This window comes from Sarcophilus harrisii, chromosome 3, assembly GCF_902635505.1.
Source record: "Sarcophilus harrisii chromosome 3, mSarHar1.11, whole genome shotgun sequence".
Taxonomy (NCBI): domain Eukaryota; kingdom Metazoa; phylum Chordata; class Mammalia; order Dasyuromorphia; family Dasyuridae; genus Sarcophilus; species Sarcophilus harrisii.
Genome location: NC_045428.1, coordinates 504,500,757 through 504,523,263, shown reverse-complemented (window position 1 = coordinate 504,523,263; position 22,507 = coordinate 504,500,757). Strand labels below are relative to the sequence as shown.

The following is a 22,507-nucleotide window of genomic DNA, read 5'->3' as shown; positions in this document are numbered from 1 at the left end:
TAATTGGAATGAGGCAGACAAACTCAGATTGACTCACTCCAAGTCGTGTGAAGTATTCAAACAGGCCAAGGCTTGGATGAGACTCAAGAAATGCACAAGCCAGTTGTACCTGTGACCTGGAACAGCTGTTGGTACAATGCACAAACCTTCTGGGATGCATGTCATAGAACCACTAGGTCCTCGGGCCTCAAAGGCGTTTAAAATATCACTTACCCTTACACAACATTAATTCCTGTTTTATTTTTGTCTTTGCAACCCCAGGGCCTCAGGCCTTAGGGAGGGAAATTGGTCCTCTGATTTCAATGCTATAGAGAACTCCAGAATAAGGAGATTCCTTCTTTTAATATATGGCGGCACCTTCTCTGCAAATTAAATAAACTTGGGAGTTGCTCAGTGTAAGATTAAGTGTTTTTTTCCAAAATGATTCTTTTAAGGAGATGATATGGGCTATTGTTGTTTACCCTTCATTTTTAAAGAAGAACAATGACATTGCAAGGTAATGTCTTGCCTCCTGCGTGAATTGAATTTAAATGAGTCAGAATTGCACAAAATCATCACCCCTCACTCTTTTCTTCTTCTCTTGAATCTGGTGGGCAAGGAAAAAAGTCAAGACTATTGTGGTGAGGAGAAAAATATATATATATGTATGTATGTATATATGTGTGTGTATGTATATATATACATACACACACACATAAATAACATAGGTACACAAGTCACCTAGATGATTATAGTAATATGACAAGTGCAAAATTCAATGAGATTTCCAGAGATTTCAGAATTTTAGAATTCTTCTAACAAAAGGTCACAGCTGGTGACTAGGATTCGTTTTACAAAGTTCTCAGACTAAGGACCTTTCTGTGACCCAAACTGGCTCTCATTTAGAGGTGGATGACACACAGGATCACAACTTCAAGCTATAAGAGCATCACTGATCATAAAATGCAACCTTCTCATTTACAGATGAGAAAAGTAAGGTCCTGAGAAATTGTGCCAGTGGAAAATAAAAAGGATATAAGACTTCTTTCCCATTTCTAGAACCCTTTGTTTCTGCAGCCAGCTCTTCAACCAAGATCCTAGAGCTTAGTAGGGACCTTTGAGGTGATCTGGACCAAATACTTCATTTTGCACATGAAAGAAGTTGGGGAACAGGGATGTTAAATATTAAGTGACTTAACAAAGTCTTAGGTTGTATTTGAACCTAAGTACTCCTGACAATGAATCCTGTGCTCTCTCCTACTATTCTATGCTATCTCTAATATCATCTTAACTTCTGAGGGGTGGTGGGGGGTCTTGTTCAATACCCAGATAGAATATAGACCCCTTCTAAACCAGAAATGAGTAATTTGAGCCTCAGGAAAGCTTGCTTTTATGAAGGGTCAAAAAGAATTTTATTCAAGATAAATTAGTTACTCCAATTACTATGGAGATATAACTCAACACAACCAAGATTTATTAAATGCTTCTTATGTACAGGGTGACTTGCTAAGTACTAAGATACAAAAAGTGTTATAACCTAGACCTTGTCTAGAAGGAATCTAAGAATCTCAATATGTGAAAGAATAATTATGAAACAACAATGCTAACCTGGCAAAAATTAAAAGCCAGGAAAAAAGGCTGAAGAAAATTTGAGTAGCGAGAGGTCACTTTCAGCTTGAAAAGATCCTGGGGAGGATCAGTGTCATCTGAAGTGAGGTGCTTTTAATTGAAAGAAGAACAGAATGACAGCAACTGATTTGTGGAAGGAAAGCATTTTAAGAGTGGGGAAAGTCATGTATGATCGTGGGTAGTGGTTGTTGTTTGTCTTTTGATCTTGAAGGCGACCATGACATTGGAAAGATGATGTCATGACATGCAGATGAATTGGATTTAAGTGAGGGAGGGCTGTGCAAAGTCACCTGCCTCACTTTGTCCTCCAGAGTCATCAGGATCCAATGACCCAGAGATAGATCAGGATGACTGGAGATGGCCTTGGATGCAATGGGAGAACTTGGTCATTTTAAGATTTTCAACAGGTCTCAGTTTTGATTGCAGCAACACCCATTCAATGATTAAGGCTAAATAAGAAACGAGGGCCAAAAAATGGATGGGGGGGGGGGAACCTCTTTTACCTACTCAGAAAAAAAAAATTAATCTGGGAGGGAAAGCTCCTTAGGGGTTCTAGCCAAAACAGTGATTCTTTACATTCACTCTGAGTTAAGCCCCAATGACCAAATCAGGCTTCACCTGGGACCTATTGTTCAGGTGTAAAAGGTCAGAGAATGGCCAACAGTCCTGCTTGCCAGCAAGGGCAGTGGGGTGAAATAAAGTAGGAAAGTCCAGATGAAAAGTTCCAGATTGTAGACAACACACAAAAAATGTCTTGTGTATTCTGGGAAAATTGTGGGATTGGTGAAAGCATGGCCGATCTGGAGTTCAGTTCTGCCTTTTCCTAGCTATGTGATCTAGGAGCTCACTTCAGAACTTTGCCGAGTCTCAGGTGATTTCTCCTTTGTAAAATGGGAATCATCCTCCATTACTTTTTCGTCCCTTCCTCTCCTTCCCCCAATTTCAACAGCAGGGGCGAGTTTTAGAAAAGGCAACACAGCAGCTAGAACCCCTGGTTAAATGTGTTACGCAGACTTTGCCATCGTTTAATTTTATTATCAGTGATTCATCTCTGGATTGTTTCCACACAACCAATTTTTAATTAAATTTGACTTTCCTTGCATCTGTTCAGAAGGGCTTTTCCCCCTTGGAATTGGCAAACACAAAAGCTTAGTGAGCCAGACTTGTCCATTTGGAAAAGAGAAAAGGGCAAAGGGAAATTGAGGAGAAAGGGGAAAGTCAGCTACCCCTTGGATTGGTAATGTCCCAAAGCATTAGCATTTGCAACCCTCAGAGATGCTTTTCATTGCTGTAATGCTAGGAAGTAGTGTCTGGAGAGCAGTATTCTGGATGTTCCTTTTCTCATTTCTCCCTCCCCCATTGTCTTTTCCCTCTTCCTCTCTCCCCCACCCGTTCCTGCCCCATTTCTCGGTTATTCCCCCAGAGATCTGTGCATCGGACTGCGGAGGCCACGGAGTCTGCATGGGAGGCACCTGCCGCTGTGAGGATGGCTGGATGGGGTCGGCCTGTGATCAGAGGGCCTGTCACCCTCGCTGTAATGAGCACGGGACCTGCCGGGATGGGAAGTGTGAATGTAGCCCTGGCTGGAATGGAGAACATTGCACCATTGGTACGGGGGAAAGGAAAGCAACCTTGAAAGGGATTGTTAGGCTGGGTGTGGGGAGACCGAAGCAGCATGTCTCATCGGGGTTATGTGATGTGGTACGGCATGAGCACCCGTCCTTGGGGAGTTCACTTCTGACATTGTCCATTTCCATGTGGGAATGCAACAGGAATGTCCTTTCATTGAGCGACACCATCACCAATTTTTTCATGAATTAATTCATCAGAGAGCTCAATCAGCAGTGCATCTCACTAATTCTGGCTCCCATCCCCACTATACCCCAATCATGCTTTTCACTGAGGCTCTGTGGTGTCATAAAAAGAGCTATGGGTCTGGAGTCATCCCTGCATCCCAGCCCCAGCTCTGGGAAAACACACCTTGTGATTCAGCTTTCTCTCCTGCACAGTGGAGGTAATACTATACACCATTCCTACCTCACAGAGTGTAGCTAAATGACATCAGCCATGTCAAACACTTTGTTAAAACAAAAATATGAGCTATAATTACTAAATTCTCATAACATTTATTGAGCGTGTATACAGAATTCTTTCTCACCAAGAGTCAGATTACAAGTTGAATAATTGAGAAGCCCTACTTAATTGGAAAGGGTTGGGTTTACCCTAATTCAGTTCAGCATACATAAAAAGTAAATCCTACAAATATTTCCTAAGCCAGAAAGACATGGGTATAAGACATGCCTTTGACAATACTATGTGACCATGAAAAATGGCACTTAATGTCTTAGTTTTTATTATAACTATTGAAGAAACTGAGGCAGTCAGCTGTGAACTGACTTGGCCAGACATACAGCATCTGAGACATTGGAATTTGGGTTGTGGTGTTCTATCTGCTGCATCCCTCAGCTGCCTCTCAGTGGCCCCCCAGTGACATTCTTGACTATAAGTTAGTGAGCTACCCACATAGAGGAAGTTTTCTCACTGGGGATCTTCCTATACTAATAAAATCAGTTTTATATCTCTATCCTTAATTCTGGTCTATGTCATCACTGTGCTAAACACCAGAGGAGATAAGAGTACTAATCGTTCATATTTTACTAGTGTTTTAGTTTGGAAAATTTTTTCTTCCAAAGCTTAAAAAAATTATTTTCTCTTGGTCAGAGAGTAAGGAGCCTCAGAGTAAGGCCTTGAATAAGGTCTCTTGTTTATAAGCCCATATTCTGTCTTCTAGGATTTACAATCTAGGAAGAAGGCACATATACAGACATTTATTGAATGCCTCTTATGTCCAAGGCTCTACCAAGGGTCTTCAAACTACAGCCGCGGGCCAGATGCAGCAGCTGAGAACGATTATCCCCCTCACCCAGGGCTACAAAGTTTCTTTATTTAAAGGCCCACAATACAAACTTTCTGTTTTTACTATAGTCAAGCCCTCCAACACTCTGAGGGACAGTAAACTGGCCCCCTATTTAAAAAGTTTGAGGACCCCTAGACTATGTGCTACAGAAGATAAAAAATGACCAAGGCTCCAGTCCTTGTCCTCTAAGAGCTAAGACGAGTAAGCCCTTAGCTCAGCACCCTTCACATACAGTTATAATGGTCAACAACCACAGAACTCATTCCAAGCTTCCAAAATCCTACTGAGGCTCCCTTGATAGTCATAGTAGGTGAATCTATAGCATATCCAGCCTCCACTTCATCTCTGGCCCCTTCCTTTATTTGCCATTCACCTACGCTTTTTCCTGTCATAATTAAATGGAGTCATAGTCATGGAACCTTCTTATTCATTCATTTATAAAAACAAACATTCCTTAAGCATCAAGTAAGTACAGAGCATTGTCCCTTGGTGTTAGAAGAGATCTTAGAATATGGAATTCTGAGAGCTGGAAAGAATCCATAAACATTGATCGATAAAGTCAGAAGATACCTGAGAGAGTGTTGGTTAGTAGACATTAGGGAAACATCTACTGTGTGGCAGGCACAGTGCTAAGAGCTGAGAGATTTTTTAAAATCTATTTTAAAAAAGATGATAGTCCCTGCTCTCAAAGAGATCAGTATAATAAAAGAGACAATATAAAATATAAAAATATAAAACAAATATGTAAATAGGAGAGACAATATAAACACTATGTATAAAGATCTATAAAGGATAAACTGAAGATAATCAACAGAGGGAAAGCACTCAGGAAGGGCTTATCATAGATGGCGTTTTAGATGGAATTTGAAGGAAGTCAGGAGTCAGAGATGGGGAGGAAGAGAATTCTGGACAGTCAATAAAAAGGCCGCCTTCTTCATTTTATAGGTGAGAAAGCAGGGTCCTTTAAAGCGCAGGTGATTTGTCCAGAGTCACACAGCCAGGCTGAAACTAGACTCCATTTCTCATTTCTCCCAGTCCTGAAATTTCTCCCTTATGCCAAATAGTTCCCCTGACATTATGATTATTTAGTGTGAAATCCATTTTCCTTAGGCCTCTCCTTTCTTGCCTTCCTGCTAGTTTCTTGCTTTGAGACAGCACTTTGACTTGCTTTATCATCAACAGATGAGAAAACAAAAAGCACTAAAACAGGCTAGGTTGCATGTTTTTGGTAGGGAATTTTTTTTCTTCAAATCTGGCCTCAGACTTTGCTAGCTTAATCCTATCTGCCTCAGTTTCCTCATCTATAAAATGAACTAGAATAGGAAATGCCAAGAAAACCCCATGTGATAACATGAAGAGATATACACAGGTGAAAAATAACCAGTCAACCAAAACTATAATTAGATAGTTAGCAGAGGGACCTTGGGAGTCAGTACTTATAAGAACCATTCCTCACTGCTCTGGTGACTCCTTGGTTCAGGTTAAGAAACAGTTGTGTCTGTGTGTGAATGAATCTTTCTGTTGCCAGGCAGAAGAAGGTAGCCAATGAATGCCCTCATGTGCCCATCAGTGTCAGGTTGATTATATTATGACCTTGTTTGAGATCTGTACTGTTCAGGTGGCAGAAACTTCCAATAACAATTTCTTTATGTTCTTCTTTATGTAGGAGGGGAAAACCCAACAACTCCTGATATATTTGTGCATTCTTGATAGAACCTTAAGATTTAGAGAAGAAAGAATTTAGGCCATTTAATTCATAGAATCATTAATTTAGTACCAGGAAGGACCTTAGAAGATATCAACTCCTTCTACTTTATTTTATAAAGGAGAAAATTGAGATCCAGCAACAAAGTACCTAGTTTAACATCACGCAATAGGGACAAAATCAGGATTCACACCCAGATCTAATTCCCTTAACAAAACTCTAATCACTTCCCCACACTTCCTTCTCCCACCTCAACATGGTATCAAGAAAATACATCTTTTTTCCCCTGTTCTGGATTTATTAAGCAAAATATTGATGAAGCACATTCTTTGATGAAAACTCTTCCCTGTGCTTGTCAAGATACCAAGTTTATATAAAACAGTATCCCTGCCCTTGTGGATCTTCAGTACCCTAATATCATCCTTACCAACGTCCCATATTGGCCCTTTCTCAAAGTAAACTACTTCATTCCAACTCTAATGCAGAGAGCACAAAAATTATTTTATGGAGAACTCACACAGGGCAAGGTGGTCAGAAAAAGTGATACAAGGATATTCTCAAGGTCTCCAGAACTTTAGAATTGATTGTTTGACATGGAACCACTGACACAGGACTGCCCAGTATGGTGGGCCCTTATCAGAGAAGGTGCTGAGCAAAGCAGAATTGAAATAGCTCAGAAGTGTAAGATGCACAGAGCTGGAGAAACTATTCTAAATGTTCCTAGGAACTATTTGTGTCCAACCTGTGTCAGAGAATTCTGAGCTCATATTGGTCTGATCAGCCACATTTAGAGGCACTAACTTGATTCTAACATAGAAATGACATTTTGGTCCTCTTTGAGAATGAAGGATAACAACCAATTGCTTCTACCAGTCCCAACTGTTGAGTCTTGTTCTGCCCTTTGGGGTCAAGCAGGATGGTGCTTCTTCTACATGAGAGCCCTTTGTGTATTTTCAAACAGCTGTTATGGTTTCTTTCCTCAAGTTTTCTTTTCTTCAGTTCCTTCAAACAATCCCCCTTTTCTTCCATTGGAGCCCATGCTTGTTTGAGGATGTTAGCTGTTTTTAATCACTTGTTTAGAGTTTTTTTGCCCCAGTCGCCAGACTGTCCAAAGCTTATGAATGTCAGCCTTTGAGATGATAAAGTCATCTTTGTGTGGGTTAAATGACTAGATCTTAGAAACATTCCTCAGACCCATAGCGTATATGATTCCCCAAAGAGATTTGTCAACAAATTGAACTCCATTTCATGGAGTTCATAAAGCTTTCCATAATTAGTTATTTTCAGTTTGGCTTTTACCCCCACTTGACCATCTCCATGACTCTAAAAACTGGTTTAAGCAACACCGACTCCCCTCTTTGGAGTTGAGAATTCGATTTTGCACCCTCTTCCTTTGATTTCCACCACCACAGGGCTGTGGTCCTCCGAGAATCAATTCTTCTCTGAAGTCACAGATAGAAGTTTCCCCTTCTGGGTCCTGCCTGTGACAGCTGCACAGACTGTCCCCTGAAGTTTGATCAAGTCATAAATACCCAGCACAATTTAATAGAATGTTGAAGAGATGTCAAGCCTTAATATCAGTCCAGATGAAAGGACATTGGTCTGCATTGATGTGCTAAACATTCCCTTTGTCCTTGTCTCCTTTCCCTGCATGGTGATTGCAAATGATCCTCTTTTGCATCTCTGCCTTTGCCTGGCTGGATCCTGTCATCTCAGGTATAACACTCTGATGAATTTGTGTGCGGGTAACACAAGGGGACGTACACCTTAAGTACAGCCTTACCTGGCTGATCTTGCTCATTGGTCCCATGAAAGCATGACATTTGGCAAAATGGTGCTCCTGGGGCCATAGTTCAGCAGAGGAAAGAGTTTGAGCCTCCATATTGGGGAATGGTAGCAGAGTCAGAGCTACTGGGAGTTGTGGCTAGAAGGGGAGAGAAGTCGAAGGACATTGTGGTAAAGTCCATCAAGGGAGCTGTGTTTTAATATCATTATTAAAGAGTCATTGTGGAGTAGGGGAAAGAGCACTAGGTTTGGAGTCCCAGGGCCAAATCCTGCTTCTTTATCTATTTATTGCTCTTGTAACTATTAGAAAGTCACTTCCTCCTTCTATGAGCCTCAGTTTTTTATCTATAGTTTGGGATGATGGACTAGCTGAGCTCCAAGGTCCCTTCCAGTTCTTAGTCCTGTGATCTCAATATACAGATCTCCTGTGGGATAGAACATGAAAGAAAATCTTTTGTTTTCTTGCTTGAGCACACACAGTGTGGAGCTTCATTTTATCTTTTAAAATAATAACACACTTATAGATAGCATTTTAAAGTTTATGGGAGAGACAATTTGAGTTAATTGATAGAAAGTTTGGAATCAGGAAGATCTGTGTTCAAATTCTATTTCTGGGCTTATGGTCAAGGGCAAGCTGCCTTTTGTCTTTATTCTCTGGGCATTTCTCTTAAATCTCTAAATTGAGAAAGTTCTGAACAGCATTAGGAAAGGGAATTTCTTTATCCAGGAAATTCATCCATATCCCAAAATCCAAAATTCTGTGCTCAAAACAACCCTCAGAGGCAAATAATAGTAGTCATTCAATAAATAAGCATTTATTAAGCATCTTCTATACACAAGGCACCAGAGATTTATAAAAGTTTGAGAAGTACAATTATTGTCAACCTCATTTTACAGATGAGGAAACTGAGTCACTGAAAGGAAGGGACTTGCCCAGATTCACAGCGGTATTAAAAAGCAGAAACAGTATTTCAACCCAGGTATCTATGCTTCCTCCCTTCCTAATGACACTAGAGAAGTTCATTCCCTTTGAGAACCATTCTGTTTTTTGGTCATGGTTGTTAATTTGCCGATATGAAGTGTTAGAAATTCAAAGAGTTTGATTTTCTGTATTATATGGTGTTTCATTAGCCTCTACACTTCATCACTGCCACAGTGTAGTTAATTCCTCTAAAAATAGATTTAGAAGCCAGTAATGATTACTTTGAGAGTCCTCCATGTGCCCTAGCAAGAGGATGGAGAACTTGTTGATCTATACATGGTAGTAATGTATAAACCCAGACCATTGCCTTCATTTCCCATATTTCTTCCTAAAATAATGGAAGAATGTGAAAATTTGTTTTATGACTGAGTCCTCCAAGGATTGATATGAAGAAAGGGATATGTATGAGGAGACAGCTGCATCCCAGCTCTGCTCCTTGATACTTATGGGAGTATGGGTAAGTCACTTGCCCTTAATGGACCTCAGTTTCCTCTTCTGTAAGATGAAGAGTTTGATGTAGGAGGGAAGAAGTATATACTAGTATTTATTAAGTATCTACTTTGTGCCACAGGCTTTGCAACTGTTACCTTAAAGTGCTTTACTGTGCTAAGGGCTTTCTAAATTTTACCTCATTTTATCCTCCCAACAACCATGGGAGCTAGATGTTGTTATTTATCTCCATTTTACAGCTAAGAAAATTAAGGCAGGCAGACATTAAGTGGCTTGTCTAAGGTTAAACAACTAATAAGTATCTGAGGCAGGATTTGAACTCAGGTCTTCCTTACTCCAGATCCAGTGCTCTCTGCACTATGGTAATCTAGCTGCTTAGATGTCTTAAAATCTCCCATAAATGCTGTGAGCCTCCCAGGTCCTACCATATGTGAGTCTCTGTGCCCTCTCAAAGTTTTTATGAAGAAAGTACTTTGTCAATCTAATGTTTAGAAATGGGAGCAATTATTCTTCAATCATTAACTTTATGGGCACAAGAATGATGCTTATTAAAGATCAGGCTGGTTCCAGGATTGTCCAGTGCTCCTATTTTTTATTTTTGAAATCAAAGAATGGACTTAATAGGTTTCTCTAGGTAATCTTGCATTTATTCTTACTCAGGTTATGGAGACATCAGTCTGTTTTAGAGGTATGTGGAAAGCAAAGGGATCCTTGACCCTGTGGAATCCAATAACTTCATTTTATCCCAGCAGTTTATTATTATCTTATTCTTTTAAATACTCAGAATTAGATTAATTAATAACCTCTACCTTCTCTGAGCACAAATAAGCATATCTCTGTCCGTGAGACACAGTCTACTTAACACTGAAGACAAAATGAGTTCTTGTAGGCCACATCTCAAAATTGGTGATGTTGACTCTATATTTAATTGTCTCTTTTAGATAAACTGCATGCCCTATTTTTTTTTCCTTTTTTGAGACTCATAGGGACTGTGGGTAGAGGAGAAAAAAAAAGCAGCTATATGGCACAATAGATATAGTGCCAGGTCTAGAGTCAGGAGAGCCTGAGTTCAAATTCAACCTCAGACACTTAGCTGTAACCCCGAGCAAGTCATCTAACCATGTTTGCCTCAGTTTCCTCATCTGTAAAATGAGATGGAGATGGAAATGGTAAATCATTCCTGTATCTTTGACAAGAAAACCTCAAATGGGTTCACAGAAAGTCAGGCATAACTGAAATGACTCAATAATAGCAGAGCATTAGAGGAAAAAGTTAATATAGTTAGATTCCCATAGAGAAAACTGGGAAACATAATCTCCTTTTAAGATTAATTTGTTTTTCCATTTTTTTTCTAGGAAACAATCAATAAATGTGTACTTTATTATGAGTTAATAATATTCTTTAAGATAATAATAGTTGACATTCATGTAGCATTGATATGCTTTAGTTAGAGTATTTCATACACCAAATCTCATGTGGCCTCTCAACAATCTATGAGATATTTAATGCAAATATTAGAATCCATATCTTACAAAGAAGCTTATCTTAGAAAAGCATAATAATCTCTCCCATTTATGTAATGATTTAAGATTCACCTATGGCACACCTATAGTGCACATAGGTAGTGCAAGTGTTATTTTTCTCCATTTTACAAATTAAAAAAAGAAAGACTTACATCACTGTTCCATGTAAATGATTTGAGCTGAGGAACTCCCCAAGATTTGAACTCCAGATTCTTGGCTCCAAACTCAATGCCCTTTCCACTCAACCACAGCTTCCTCACCCAAAACTATGTTGCCTTTTTAAAAAAAAGAAAGAAAAGCAAAGGGATGCTACATATATATATATAGTCAGAAGATTACCGTGAAGTATCAACTGATAACATCTTTAAAATTCCAAACTCTGACCTAAACCAGTGGTCATCCAAGACAAGTAGAGATACTAAATTTGTTATTAGATGATAAATTTCGGTCTTAAACCAGATTGACATTAGGGAGTTGAGAACATAATCTCCTTCTGATATGTCATGATTCCACAATTGACTAACACCAGATTTCCTGGTATAGAGAGATCCACAAAGAAAGACCATACTTTCTAAGGAAGACCTTACACCCTTTGACCTGACAACTATCAGGTTTCACTTGTGCAGCCCATGAGCCTTTATCTTTGAGCCAACCTTGTGGTATCAGTGTCTGTAATAACCCTACATTTAACCTCCCCCATAAACCTGCTGGGTCATGGCAGTTGGCGGGCCTCTGACCCAGCTGGGAAAAAAGAAGCTTTGGGGGGATCTGGACAGGGTTACCTTAAACAGAGGAATATTTGACAAGCTGATGGCCCCAGGAGATTTCAGTACACACAAGGTATTGATGCTAAGGAGAGGAATCAGCTTGAAGATAGAAATCTAAGAACCTCTCAGAATCTCAAGTTTCATAGGGACATTACAGGTTATATAGCCCAATCCTCAGCCCTGGTGCATGGATTCCTTCAATAACATCCCTGACAGGTGGCCATCCTGGCCAGAGTCCATTGACTTTTCTCTGCTAGGATTTTGTGTCCTGTGATGCAGGTGCATACCTGAGAGTCCAGAAGTTGTTGCCAGGATATAGCTCTTATTGCCACTGGGATAAAGTTACCATCACAACAAAGTTATTATCATCCAAACACTTTCATATTTTTGTACCCACAATCCCAAGTAATTTGCAACAATGTCCAGCACAAAATAGACATGTAGGGGAAGCCCCTCAGGAATACCAGATTCCCATATCTTCACTGTTAACATCATGATGGCTTTTTATCTCTCTAGGCCCTCAATTTTTTCAGCTGTAAAAGGGGGTATAGACTGTCTCAAAGATGGGAAAATTTGGAACACAAGGTTATGCAAGGGTCAATGTTGAAAAATTATCCACCCAATGTTTTGAAAATAAAAGCTTTAATAAAAAAAATTAGACAATCTCTAAGACCATTTCAAGTCCTAAATTTATGATCCTATGCAAAAACGAAGTTCTCTCTGGGTTTCTTCTTACTCTCTTTCCTTCCTTCATGGAAAACCAACTCCACAAACAAGGATGGAATCAATTCTGATTCTCAGGGCACTTATTAGCACAGTGCCTTAAAACATAATAAGTACTTAATAAATGATGAATTAAATTGAATCAAATGGCAGGCAGCCTTGGGATTATTCTTCTTACCTCACCTGCCACTTTATAGCTGTCCCATTTTCCTTAATGTGACAACCTTCATTTGAACCCTTCTAGTGACATGGGCCTTAATACTGCAGCAGCCCATTCATTCTTTTGTGGGACAGATTTTGTAGAATAGAACAGGAAGTTCTTCTTGAATCTCCCTCACTGAAACTTCAGGACAGTGGACTCTTGCTAAGTGTATTCCCCAAACACCAGTTTATAATCATCAAGAGATTTCCCAAGCCAAGTAGAAAAGTCAGTGGGTGCATCCAAGATGTAGATGATACCATCAGTTAGATGGTCTGTGGTCCATCTTAAAGAAATATCCTCAGAGTCCTGGAGTTTCCTTGAACCACACTTTGGGAACAGCTGCTCTGGAAGGAGTTGGACTAACACATCTGACATCTTGTCTTGCTCTAAGTCTATCCAAAAAAACTTCCTGGAGAGTCTCCCCAACCCTTCAAGGCCTCCAGAAGTTACTTATAGAGGACAAAATCTATGTTGTCACAGTCAAACCCACTTAAAAAATGTCATGGACTACAAAGGCCCCCAAATAGGTAGAATTATACAAGATAAACATAAGGGCTAAAGAAGGGTCAGAAACTTGTTTCATAGAGCTTTGTATCCTCCACAACAGCCAGCACATAGTTCATATAAATGTTGAATAAGTGGTCATTGACCAAGACTAATGACAGCTTCGTCATGATCATGGTTAGGAAAAGCCAAGCAGATAGAGGTAACAAGTCAGTAAAATATTGAGTTTTCTTTTTGAAAACATTGCTAAGTGGAGATACAACATGGAGCCAGAGATTTTTTTCTGTCTCAAAGATGGAATGAATCCAAGAGATCACTTCATCCTAATCACAGTATTAATCTCATTAAAACATACTTCCAATGAGTATGATTTTTAAATCACCATCCAATTTCTAAATGAAGATTTCTAGTAATAGAAAACTCACCTTTTCTATGGATTAACCATCCTATTGTTGAATAACTCCATTTACTAAGTATTTTTTGTAGCGAGTCAAAAATTGACTTTCAAGTACCTTTGCTTATTTGTAGCCCAGCAGAACAAGCCTCATCCCTATTCCTTATGACAGTTCTTTAAATAATAATTATTATTTGATGATGGCATAGTAATCACTATTTTATACTCCTTTAAGATTTAGAAATGTGATTTAGACATAAAATAAGATTTAGAAATTTTTAGGATAAAATGATATATCCTCATTGTCATCTTGAGAATTAGGTGCTGTTCTCATTTCCATTTTACAGATGAGAAAACTGAGGCAAGCAGTGCTAAAGTGACTTGCCCAAGAACACACAGAGTAAGCATCTGAGATCACACTTGAACTCAGGACTTCCTGATTTCAGACCCAGAGCTCTATCCATTGTGCCCCCAGCTGCCCCATCACCTCTCCATGCCATTTGCCATTTTCCATTGTTAACTTTAGAAAAAACCTTTCAGAAAATTGGTGCAATCATTCAATCAACAAGCATCTATTAAGTATCTTCTGTGTGCCAGGCACTATGCTATGTGCTAGGTATACAGTTTTTTAAATTAAAAATCTCTGCACTCAGGGAATATACATTTTGTTGAAAATATGGTTAAGGTTAAAAATCACTGAATTCAAGAATGTACCCTGCCAAATTTTTTAAAAATAAGTAAAGAGAATGCTTAGACATCAACTTGGAAAAATCTATCTGGATTGATTATACAATTCCACTTTGCTATTATTATGCTAAACAGATGGGTCAGCTGAATCAGCTCTGACCCAAATGACCCATAGCATCATATAATTTTAGAACTTTATGGGATTTCTCTAGATCACTTAGAATCCATTTTAACCTGACAGTGGTGATCCATTCAGTGTGGTTGATTTCAGTTCATCAAACATTCTTAAAAGTATTAGTACTTTTAGTACTAATTAGTACTAATAAAAGTATTAAAAGAGCGGTACATAGTGCTATTAGTACACATTAGCTATTATTATTATTATCAACAAAATACAACTCTAGGTACTAAGATTATAAAGGTAGTTTTGGTGAAGTCCTCAAGGATCGTACTTTTTAGGAAAATAGAAAATTCACATCAACAAATATGATGCCTGAATAGAGTACAATAAAGTAGAGGTCCCCCTAAAAAGTGATATGTGACAGTTTAGTGAGGAAGAGATCACTGCAGCTAAAAAGTCTCAGGGCTGGTTTAATAATGAAAGAGATGCCGGTGGAAGAGAAGGATTTCAACAGGAGCAGACAGTGAGGGAGTAAGTTCCAGGCCTGAGGGCCAGCCTGTGGCAATATAAGGAGGCAGGAGAGGGAAGGATGAGTTTAGGGGACAAATATGGGAAGAGAAGCATCATATAATTCTCAAGTCTTCCAGCTGGTCTGTGGAGGTTGCACCAACTCTCTGCTCAGCGTGGGACCTAAACAATCTTTTTTTTTTTTTTTACTGATCGCTTCCAAAAGATGTCAGTCTCACACCAGATACTTACTAAATATAGGAGACTATTAAAAAGGCTTAAGACTTGGCACAACAGAGAACTAGTCCCAGAACCAAAACCCTAAATTCAAATTCTGGCTCTAAAAATTTACAGACTCCTTAAATTAGCTAAGAGCTTCTTTGGGCCTCAATTTCTTTATCTATAAAATGAGGCTAATAATGTTTATACCTCTTTTGGAATAATTGGAAGGAAGTCTTGAAAACCTGAAGGGAAAAAATTTATAGAAATGTGAGCTATTGTTATTATTATGAGGAAATTAGATGGTTCAGTGGGTAGAATGGGGGGAGGAGGGAATGAGGGGATTCAGAAAATCTGAATCCAAATCCTTCCTGAGCAAGTCATCTAACTTCTGTCTGCCTCAGTTTTTTTCATCTGTAAAATAGGGAGAATAATAGCATCTATCTTCAAGCTTTTCATGAAGATAAAATGAGAAAATATTTCTCAAGCACTTTGCAAAACTTAAGACTTCATAAATTCAGGCTATTATTATTTTGTGAGGACAGTGATATGAGATCAGATTAAAGTAGGAATCCCTTTCATCCATGAATAGCTTCTTCTTTTTTCAATTTTATGTTTAATTTATAAAATTAAAACAAGTATTTCCATTACAAAAAACAATAAAAAAGATGATTGCACATGAAACTGCAAATCTACTATTGACAATTTGATATTCCTTTCAAATATATAACAAAATTATCTTGTATTTTTTTCTTTCCTGCCCCCATCCTAGAGATGGTTGTCATTAGACACAAATAGGTGTGTCTATATACATATGTGTATAAGTATCTGTGTAAATATAGGTATATACATTTATCTATCTATTGTGTGTTATATAGGTATATACATCTATTATGTGTATATATGTATAATTATAAATAGATGTATATACCTATATATATACACACATAGTTACACATATATGTATATAAAATTATTCTATAATTTATCAATTTACCAATTCTTTCTCTGGATACATATAGCATCTTAAATTGAGTATTTATAATAGTCAAAATAACTTATTTGTTCAAATTCATTCTTAAAATAGCATTGCTAATAGAAGAGCAATGAACAGAATAGTATTAAATATATAAGAGCTGGAAAGGACCTAAGAGATTGGCAAACTTTTCTTGTTTTACACAAGAGGAAATTGAAGTCCAAATGGTCAAAGGATGAGATCTTTAACTGTCAGTTTCAGGTGACATCACAGAGCATGACATTTTTGTTGGACAGACTCAGGATTTTTGATCTAAGCCAAAGAATATTCTGCTTGTGGGTGATGATGAGATGGGGTGAAGGGAGTAGGAGACAGGTGACCATCCCTCTGGATGGCAGAGATGGAATGAAGCCGGTCATGGAGACAGAATTGAGTAAGTAGTCAGTTAGGGGATTTAAAAGAGCATCACCAGAAATGTTGAAGTCCCACTTGAGGATGAAAGGATGAGAGTTAGCTAGGTGCTGATAGTCTGTCCAATCTGATCTCAGGGTCTTGCATTCACTGAATAGGCTGCATTAATGGAGCTTTATTAGTAGAATTTTACATTCACTACAACCAGCTTCCTTCAGTATGTTTTAAATGATCAAATTTCCATGGATTTAATTTACACACATCTCAGGACCATATCTTTGTATGAATATAATGTTAATATTTGACATTTATGTAGTGTCTTACAAAGCCCTTCAGGAGCCCACCCGTGGAGTAAAGAGAGGAGTTTGTCCCCATTTTGCCGATAAGAACACTATGGCTCACAGAGGTTAAACACCTTGCTGAAAACCACACAATTGATGTGGCAGTGACCCCAAGCCTTTAGTGAGACTAAAATGACAATGACTCAACATCTCCTGACTCCAAATCCTTTGCTCTTTTCACTTTGCCTCTCTCCAAGAATACTCTTTTTCCATTTGATGGAAATAACTTACAATTGGGCATTTTATGTTTACAAAGCACTCCTTGAACCCTCACAGCTATCCTGTTGGGCAGGCAGGGCAGGATGAATATACACCCTTTTTATATATGTGGATTACAAAAGTCAGATTAATTGATTTGTCAGAGGCCACGAAACTGGTAAGTGTCCACTAACCACTTCCCAGAGCTGGCTCCTATTTGTCAGATGGGTTTCTTTCCCCCTCCCAGGAGGGCAGCTCTGAGGGAATCCACCCCTGCCTCATACAACTGCTGCTTCTGCTCCTCCCCATTCTTGCCTTCCATTCATCTCCATCCATGTGTGTTTGATTTCTGCCGTTGTGATGATGTTCCCAAAGTCAGATGGGGGAGAAGCCAGTCCCCTGGGGCCCTGGTCTTGTGCCCAGCCTCTGACTCTTAATGCTGTTGATTGATGCTCTTCCTCCTGGGACAGAGATTCCATTCTGATGCTGTTGGCCAAGTTTCCTCTTCCTCTGTAACACCTGCATTGTCTTGTGATGGGCAATATGGTACTTACTCAACCCTACCTTAAATGTCCTGTCTTTTATCTCCCAAGCTCACTATCTGGATAAGGTAGTGAAAGGTATGGTCTTCCTTCCTCTATTTTCCTGTTGTCTTTGTGCGTGTGCGTGTGTGTGTTATGGATAATTGTATTGATAATAATTGATATACATCCCCATGAACCCACCACCTCCAGGCTGCCATTGTAGACACTGAGGTCTCCATCCCATGAGGGTGACATGCCTGGAGCCCTATTCATTTCCCAGGAGCTCTGGTCTCTGTGGAATGCTACTATGTCCTTTATTTTCCATGATCCCAGCCCCCACCCTTCCTCCTTTTCCACCCATATTTTACCATCCTTCCCATCCCCCACCTCCCCTGACCAAGCTCATCAGAATTGAAATACTGGGAAAAGGTAGATGGACTGAGAGGGAAAGAAACCTCAGGAGACTTGAAAAAATCCTGAAAGCGTGTCCCCATTATTTTATGGTGTGATTCGTATTTTCCTAGGGAAAAAAAAACCTGGCTTTGGGATAATTTGTCTTGCAAATGGCCAACATTATGCTAATTAAGAGTTATGGTCCCCTGGCCTTGGGTCATAATATTTCCTTTCTTCTGATTTGCCTATTGATAATGATTAAATAACTCCCGATTTTCCCAAACAGATCTTATTTCTCCAAGATTCACTTCTCTGGGAAGCTCAGGTATTTGAGCACTAACATTTAATTGAAAGTTTCAGTTCATTAGCCAGTTTAATTTATGAAATTGTAATTGCAATGGCCAAATTGGCTTTTAATTAGAAATATTGACTGCCATTTCAAACTGTGGTAATGACTTGGAAGAAAAAGTGAAGGCACTAAAATTTTTCATATGGGAGTTTCTTCTTTACATCAGAGGCGAGGGACAGTGAGCCAAACTGGTAGTGGTAATCACACTGCCTATAGGTTTGAGGGTGGCTTAGAATGTCATTGTCATATTCAGTGATTTGCCAAGATTGCACAATGACTTAAATGTGCTAATTGAATATGGATATGTTCTTTATGATAGACTCTTTGGCATTCATCGCTGGAAGAGAGACCTTAGAACAGGGAATGTTAAAGGTGGAAGGCCCTTGGAACAGGGAATGTTTATACCTCAAGAGATTTGAAGATGTCAGAGGTTAGAAGAGATCTTGCAACATCTGATGTTGCACAAAAAATGTGATGTCAAATCAGGGAGGGATCTTAGAACCTAAAATGTTGAAACGTAGGATATTAGTGCCTGAAGGACATTATGGCCTACCTAATCTCAACTCCTTTTTACAAAAGATAAAACTGAGTCTTAAAGAGAAGTTTAGCAACTTGTTCCAAGTAATTAAGTAATTAATTAGCAGAGCTAGAATTTGACCCTATGTCCCTATTTCCTAGTCCATTCCTAAGGAGCATTCCATTATAATGCTCCTTAACTCTGGTCCAAAATCATGACTAAAAACTAGGGTTCCAAGGCCATTTATATACTAAACCATCTTGTTTCATCAGACTTATCTTGACATTTTAGGTTGGTGAGACTTTAAAAAGCACTTAGACTTTTAGGACACTCTAGTTATTGGTGCCATATGGATATACCATATCCCTCAATAGACTGTAAGCACCATGAACAAAGTGACCAAGCTTTAGCTCAATCTTTTTATCTTTCCCAGTGTCTAAAAAAATATTGTAGACATAATAGTTGCTTAATATTTACTAAATTTAACCCTAGATAAATTCAGTCTCTTTAAAGTAAAATTGAACTTACATGAATACATCTCTCCCATCTTTCCCTTGATTAGAAGACCAAGGTGAGATATTAACAGCATAAACTGCTAATAGATGTAATCATCTTAGATTTACTTAAACAAGAGAAGGCTCACTGCATGAGAAATAGAGGGAAATATCCCTAAATGACCAGTGTAAAATAAAAAGCATCAGTGCAATTTAAAAAAAAACAACTAGGAAGGTAGATGCTCTTGAAACTTTTTAAAATTAGTCATTCTATCATAATATTTAGAGATGGAAAGGACCTTAGGGAGACTTTAGTCTAATCCTCTTCATTTTGCTGATGAGAAAACTGAGACTAAACTAGGGCAAGTGACTTGCCCAACTGATCACAGAATTAAAAAGCCAGGAGACAAACCTACATGTTTAGGTCCCCACTGAAGTAGTATGCTTTCAACTACCCAATCAAGGACCTTTCACAAAGCCGAAGCTATAATGATAAAAATTGCCTGTCCATTTGCAAAGCATTTTATTCTTTTCTAATGTACTTCCAAAAACACAAAGTTTTGCAAAGATGGATGTTGAAAGTTCTCTCTATCTTTGCCTGTATTTTGAAAATAAAAAGCTATTGTATTTTTTTAAAAAGTACTTCCAAGCCTATTATCTTGTGGATTTCTCACAGTAACTGTCTAAGAGGTTAATTCAGAGACCTCAGTGTTTCCAGGCACATAAGGATGGAGAATTTTTTTATTCACTCATTCATTTACCTTTATTAGAACATTGTGATAGGGGCACCAATTTCCAAGATCCCTTTCTAGCTCTGACTTTCCCTGTTTTAAGAGCCATTGGAGTAAATTTGTGGTTTGAGTTAGAAAGAGCTGTAGTATTGGTTCAGATGATTCTACTTTGAAATCCAGTCTGTCATTTTGGAAGAAGCAGCTATATTTTATAGGTCACTGTTAGACAATTCTGTGCTTTAGGATCCATTTCATTTGGGACATTTTCTGAGTCTATCAATCTAACACATTAACACCCATTGTTTCTTTTGATTCTCACAACAGCCCTGTAAGGTAGGTAGGGTAAGTATTGTTATTGATCAGTGATCAGATGTTTATTAAACACCACTTCTGAGCACAACTCTGCTGCCATCAGCCCTTGGAGGGAGAGAAGTGCACCTGCCCTTTAGTCTATGTCTTCTTAGAGGTCATGTAGAATAGAGAGATATGGTATGTTAAATATCCTGCTACTTATTAGTGCATTAGGGAGGAACAGAAAAAAAAGTGTTCTGTGAAACTTGAAGTAGGAAATCCAAAGGATCATAGATGAGAGTTGAAAAAGACACCCATCAATTCCATTGATGGAAGCCATCAATTCCAATAGTTTTATTTAACAAAAGGAAAGACTGAGGGACAAGAAAGTTAAATGATTTGCCCACCACATGGCTAATAAAGTGGTTCATTTCATTCTTTTACATCCTTTCTGTCTCTCTCCTCCCCTCTGGCAATGAGGAATTCACTGGGCCCTAAGACAACTAGGTAAAACTTTTGGGCATCTCTATTAAGAAGTTCTGAAAGAAGGGTAGGTAAAAGGTTATTTAGAAGCAGTTGGAGAATAGAAAATCAATATAGTACAGAAGAATAATGTGTTATTGTGATTTTTATTACAAATGTCACTCCCTTCTTACTTCTGAAGGTAGAAAAAAATCAGACCATAGGCATGGCTAGCTAGATTAAAGGTCTTCAGATACACAGAGAATGAGAAGATAGCCTCCAGTGTGATGGTGTCTCTTATGGTAGGAAATGCTCTCTGCCTTTGAGCCGGAAGGCCTGGATTTGAATGTCAGCTCTGTCACTTTCTGTGGGACACTAGAGAGTCCCATCCCCTCCCTCAGCCACTGTTGCCTGCTCTCTAATACAAGAAAGAAGGGGGCACGGATCTCCGAGGTCCCGTGGAGTCGTGACATTCTGAGGCTTGTCATTTTAAAAGCTCCATTTCTTTGGAAACATTCAGCCCTTTCCTAAACTTTAAATGCACATTCTTTTGGCCAAATGCCTGGCAGGAGCCTTTCCAGAAGATTGTGAATGTCGCTTTGCCTCTGCATAATTGATGGGCTTGGGGTTTGGGGTCTGAATGAGTCTTAGCAGTGCTTCCGAGAAGACTGCTTGAGAGCCAGTCTGTCACTTTGGAAGAGGCTGCTTCATGCTGGCAACCAAGAGCAGGACGAGTTTCTGAACTAATAGTAATACCAGTGATGATGAGAGCTGACGTTTATCTAATGCTCTGCAATTACACTAACCTCCTCCTCCGATGCTTAATTGTGGTGTGGTTGTGACCCTGGGCTCTGTCCCAGTGGATGGACCCAAGTACAGTCTGGCCCTAGAAAGCTAAATATGGGTTTTGAGTTCAGGCCCAGTGACAGTGGCTGAGAGACAGCAGACCTGACCACAAAAGGCTGGCCACTGCAGGATGGCATTTCTCTCCAACCGCAACTCCTGCAGATTTTACCTACCACATCAGGAAGGGGATTGTAGTGTACACTGACAGAGGGTATATAGCTGGAAGGAGGAATTAATGGATCCTTAAAGTTTTAAAGTTAAGCAGCTGACGATATACATCTTATTTAACCCTCACCACATACACATCCCTGTAAAGTAAGGAGGACAACTTCCACTTAAAGATGAAGGCTTAGAGTACTTAACCAACCAACCTCACACAGTGAATAACTGACAGAGCCTGGATTCAAATCCATTGCTATTTTTTTTTTCACCACAAAACAAGCTCCAAGTTAAAGTGGACCTAATTTAGCTTGTAAGCACTTAGTTTCAAAGAAATTCTCTGGAAGAACTCTGAGACCGTAAAGGTTATGAATCCATAATATGGTCCATAAAAAGTCCCTTTGGATAAGTTTTAAGACTGCATGGTATATGAACACCTACTGCAACAAGTCTTCTCTTCAGAGTCCCTCCAGTTAGAATGTCTTTCAGTCTTTTACAAAGTGAGCCTTACATTGAATATAATATTGATGGGCATAGTACACCTCCAACAGGGAATATTTTCACTTGTGCTCTTTGGAAAAGCAGTAGAATCATAGAATGTCAGAGCTGGAAGAGGCCTTAGAACACAAAATGTCCTCATTATTCGAGGCTCTAATACAGAATGTTACAAGTGCAAAAGCACCTTAGAACCAAGCTGGGACAGATTTTAGAAGAAAAATCA

At 38.9% G+C, this 22,507-nt stretch overlaps 1 protein-coding gene across 5 annotated transcripts in view; it reads left to right on the top strand.

Annotated features, from left to right (window-relative positions):
* Positions 1-22,507, top strand: part of TENM4 (teneurin transmembrane protein 4) — a 1,164,499-nt gene that overhangs the window by 981,665 nt on the left and 160,327 nt on the right. For 3 of the 5 annotated variants that reach the window (XM_031963708.1, XM_031963710.1, XM_031963711.1), the window contains 2 exons: positions 3,032-3,217; positions 17,614-17,640. In XM_031963708.1, coding sequence (XP_031819568.1) covers positions 3,032-3,217; positions 17,614-17,640 — 213 coding nt within the window. The remainder of the gene's footprint in view (positions 1-3,031; positions 3,218-17,613; positions 17,641-22,507) is intronic. The other 2 variants (XM_031963707.1, XM_031963709.1) reach the window with 1 other exon arrangement.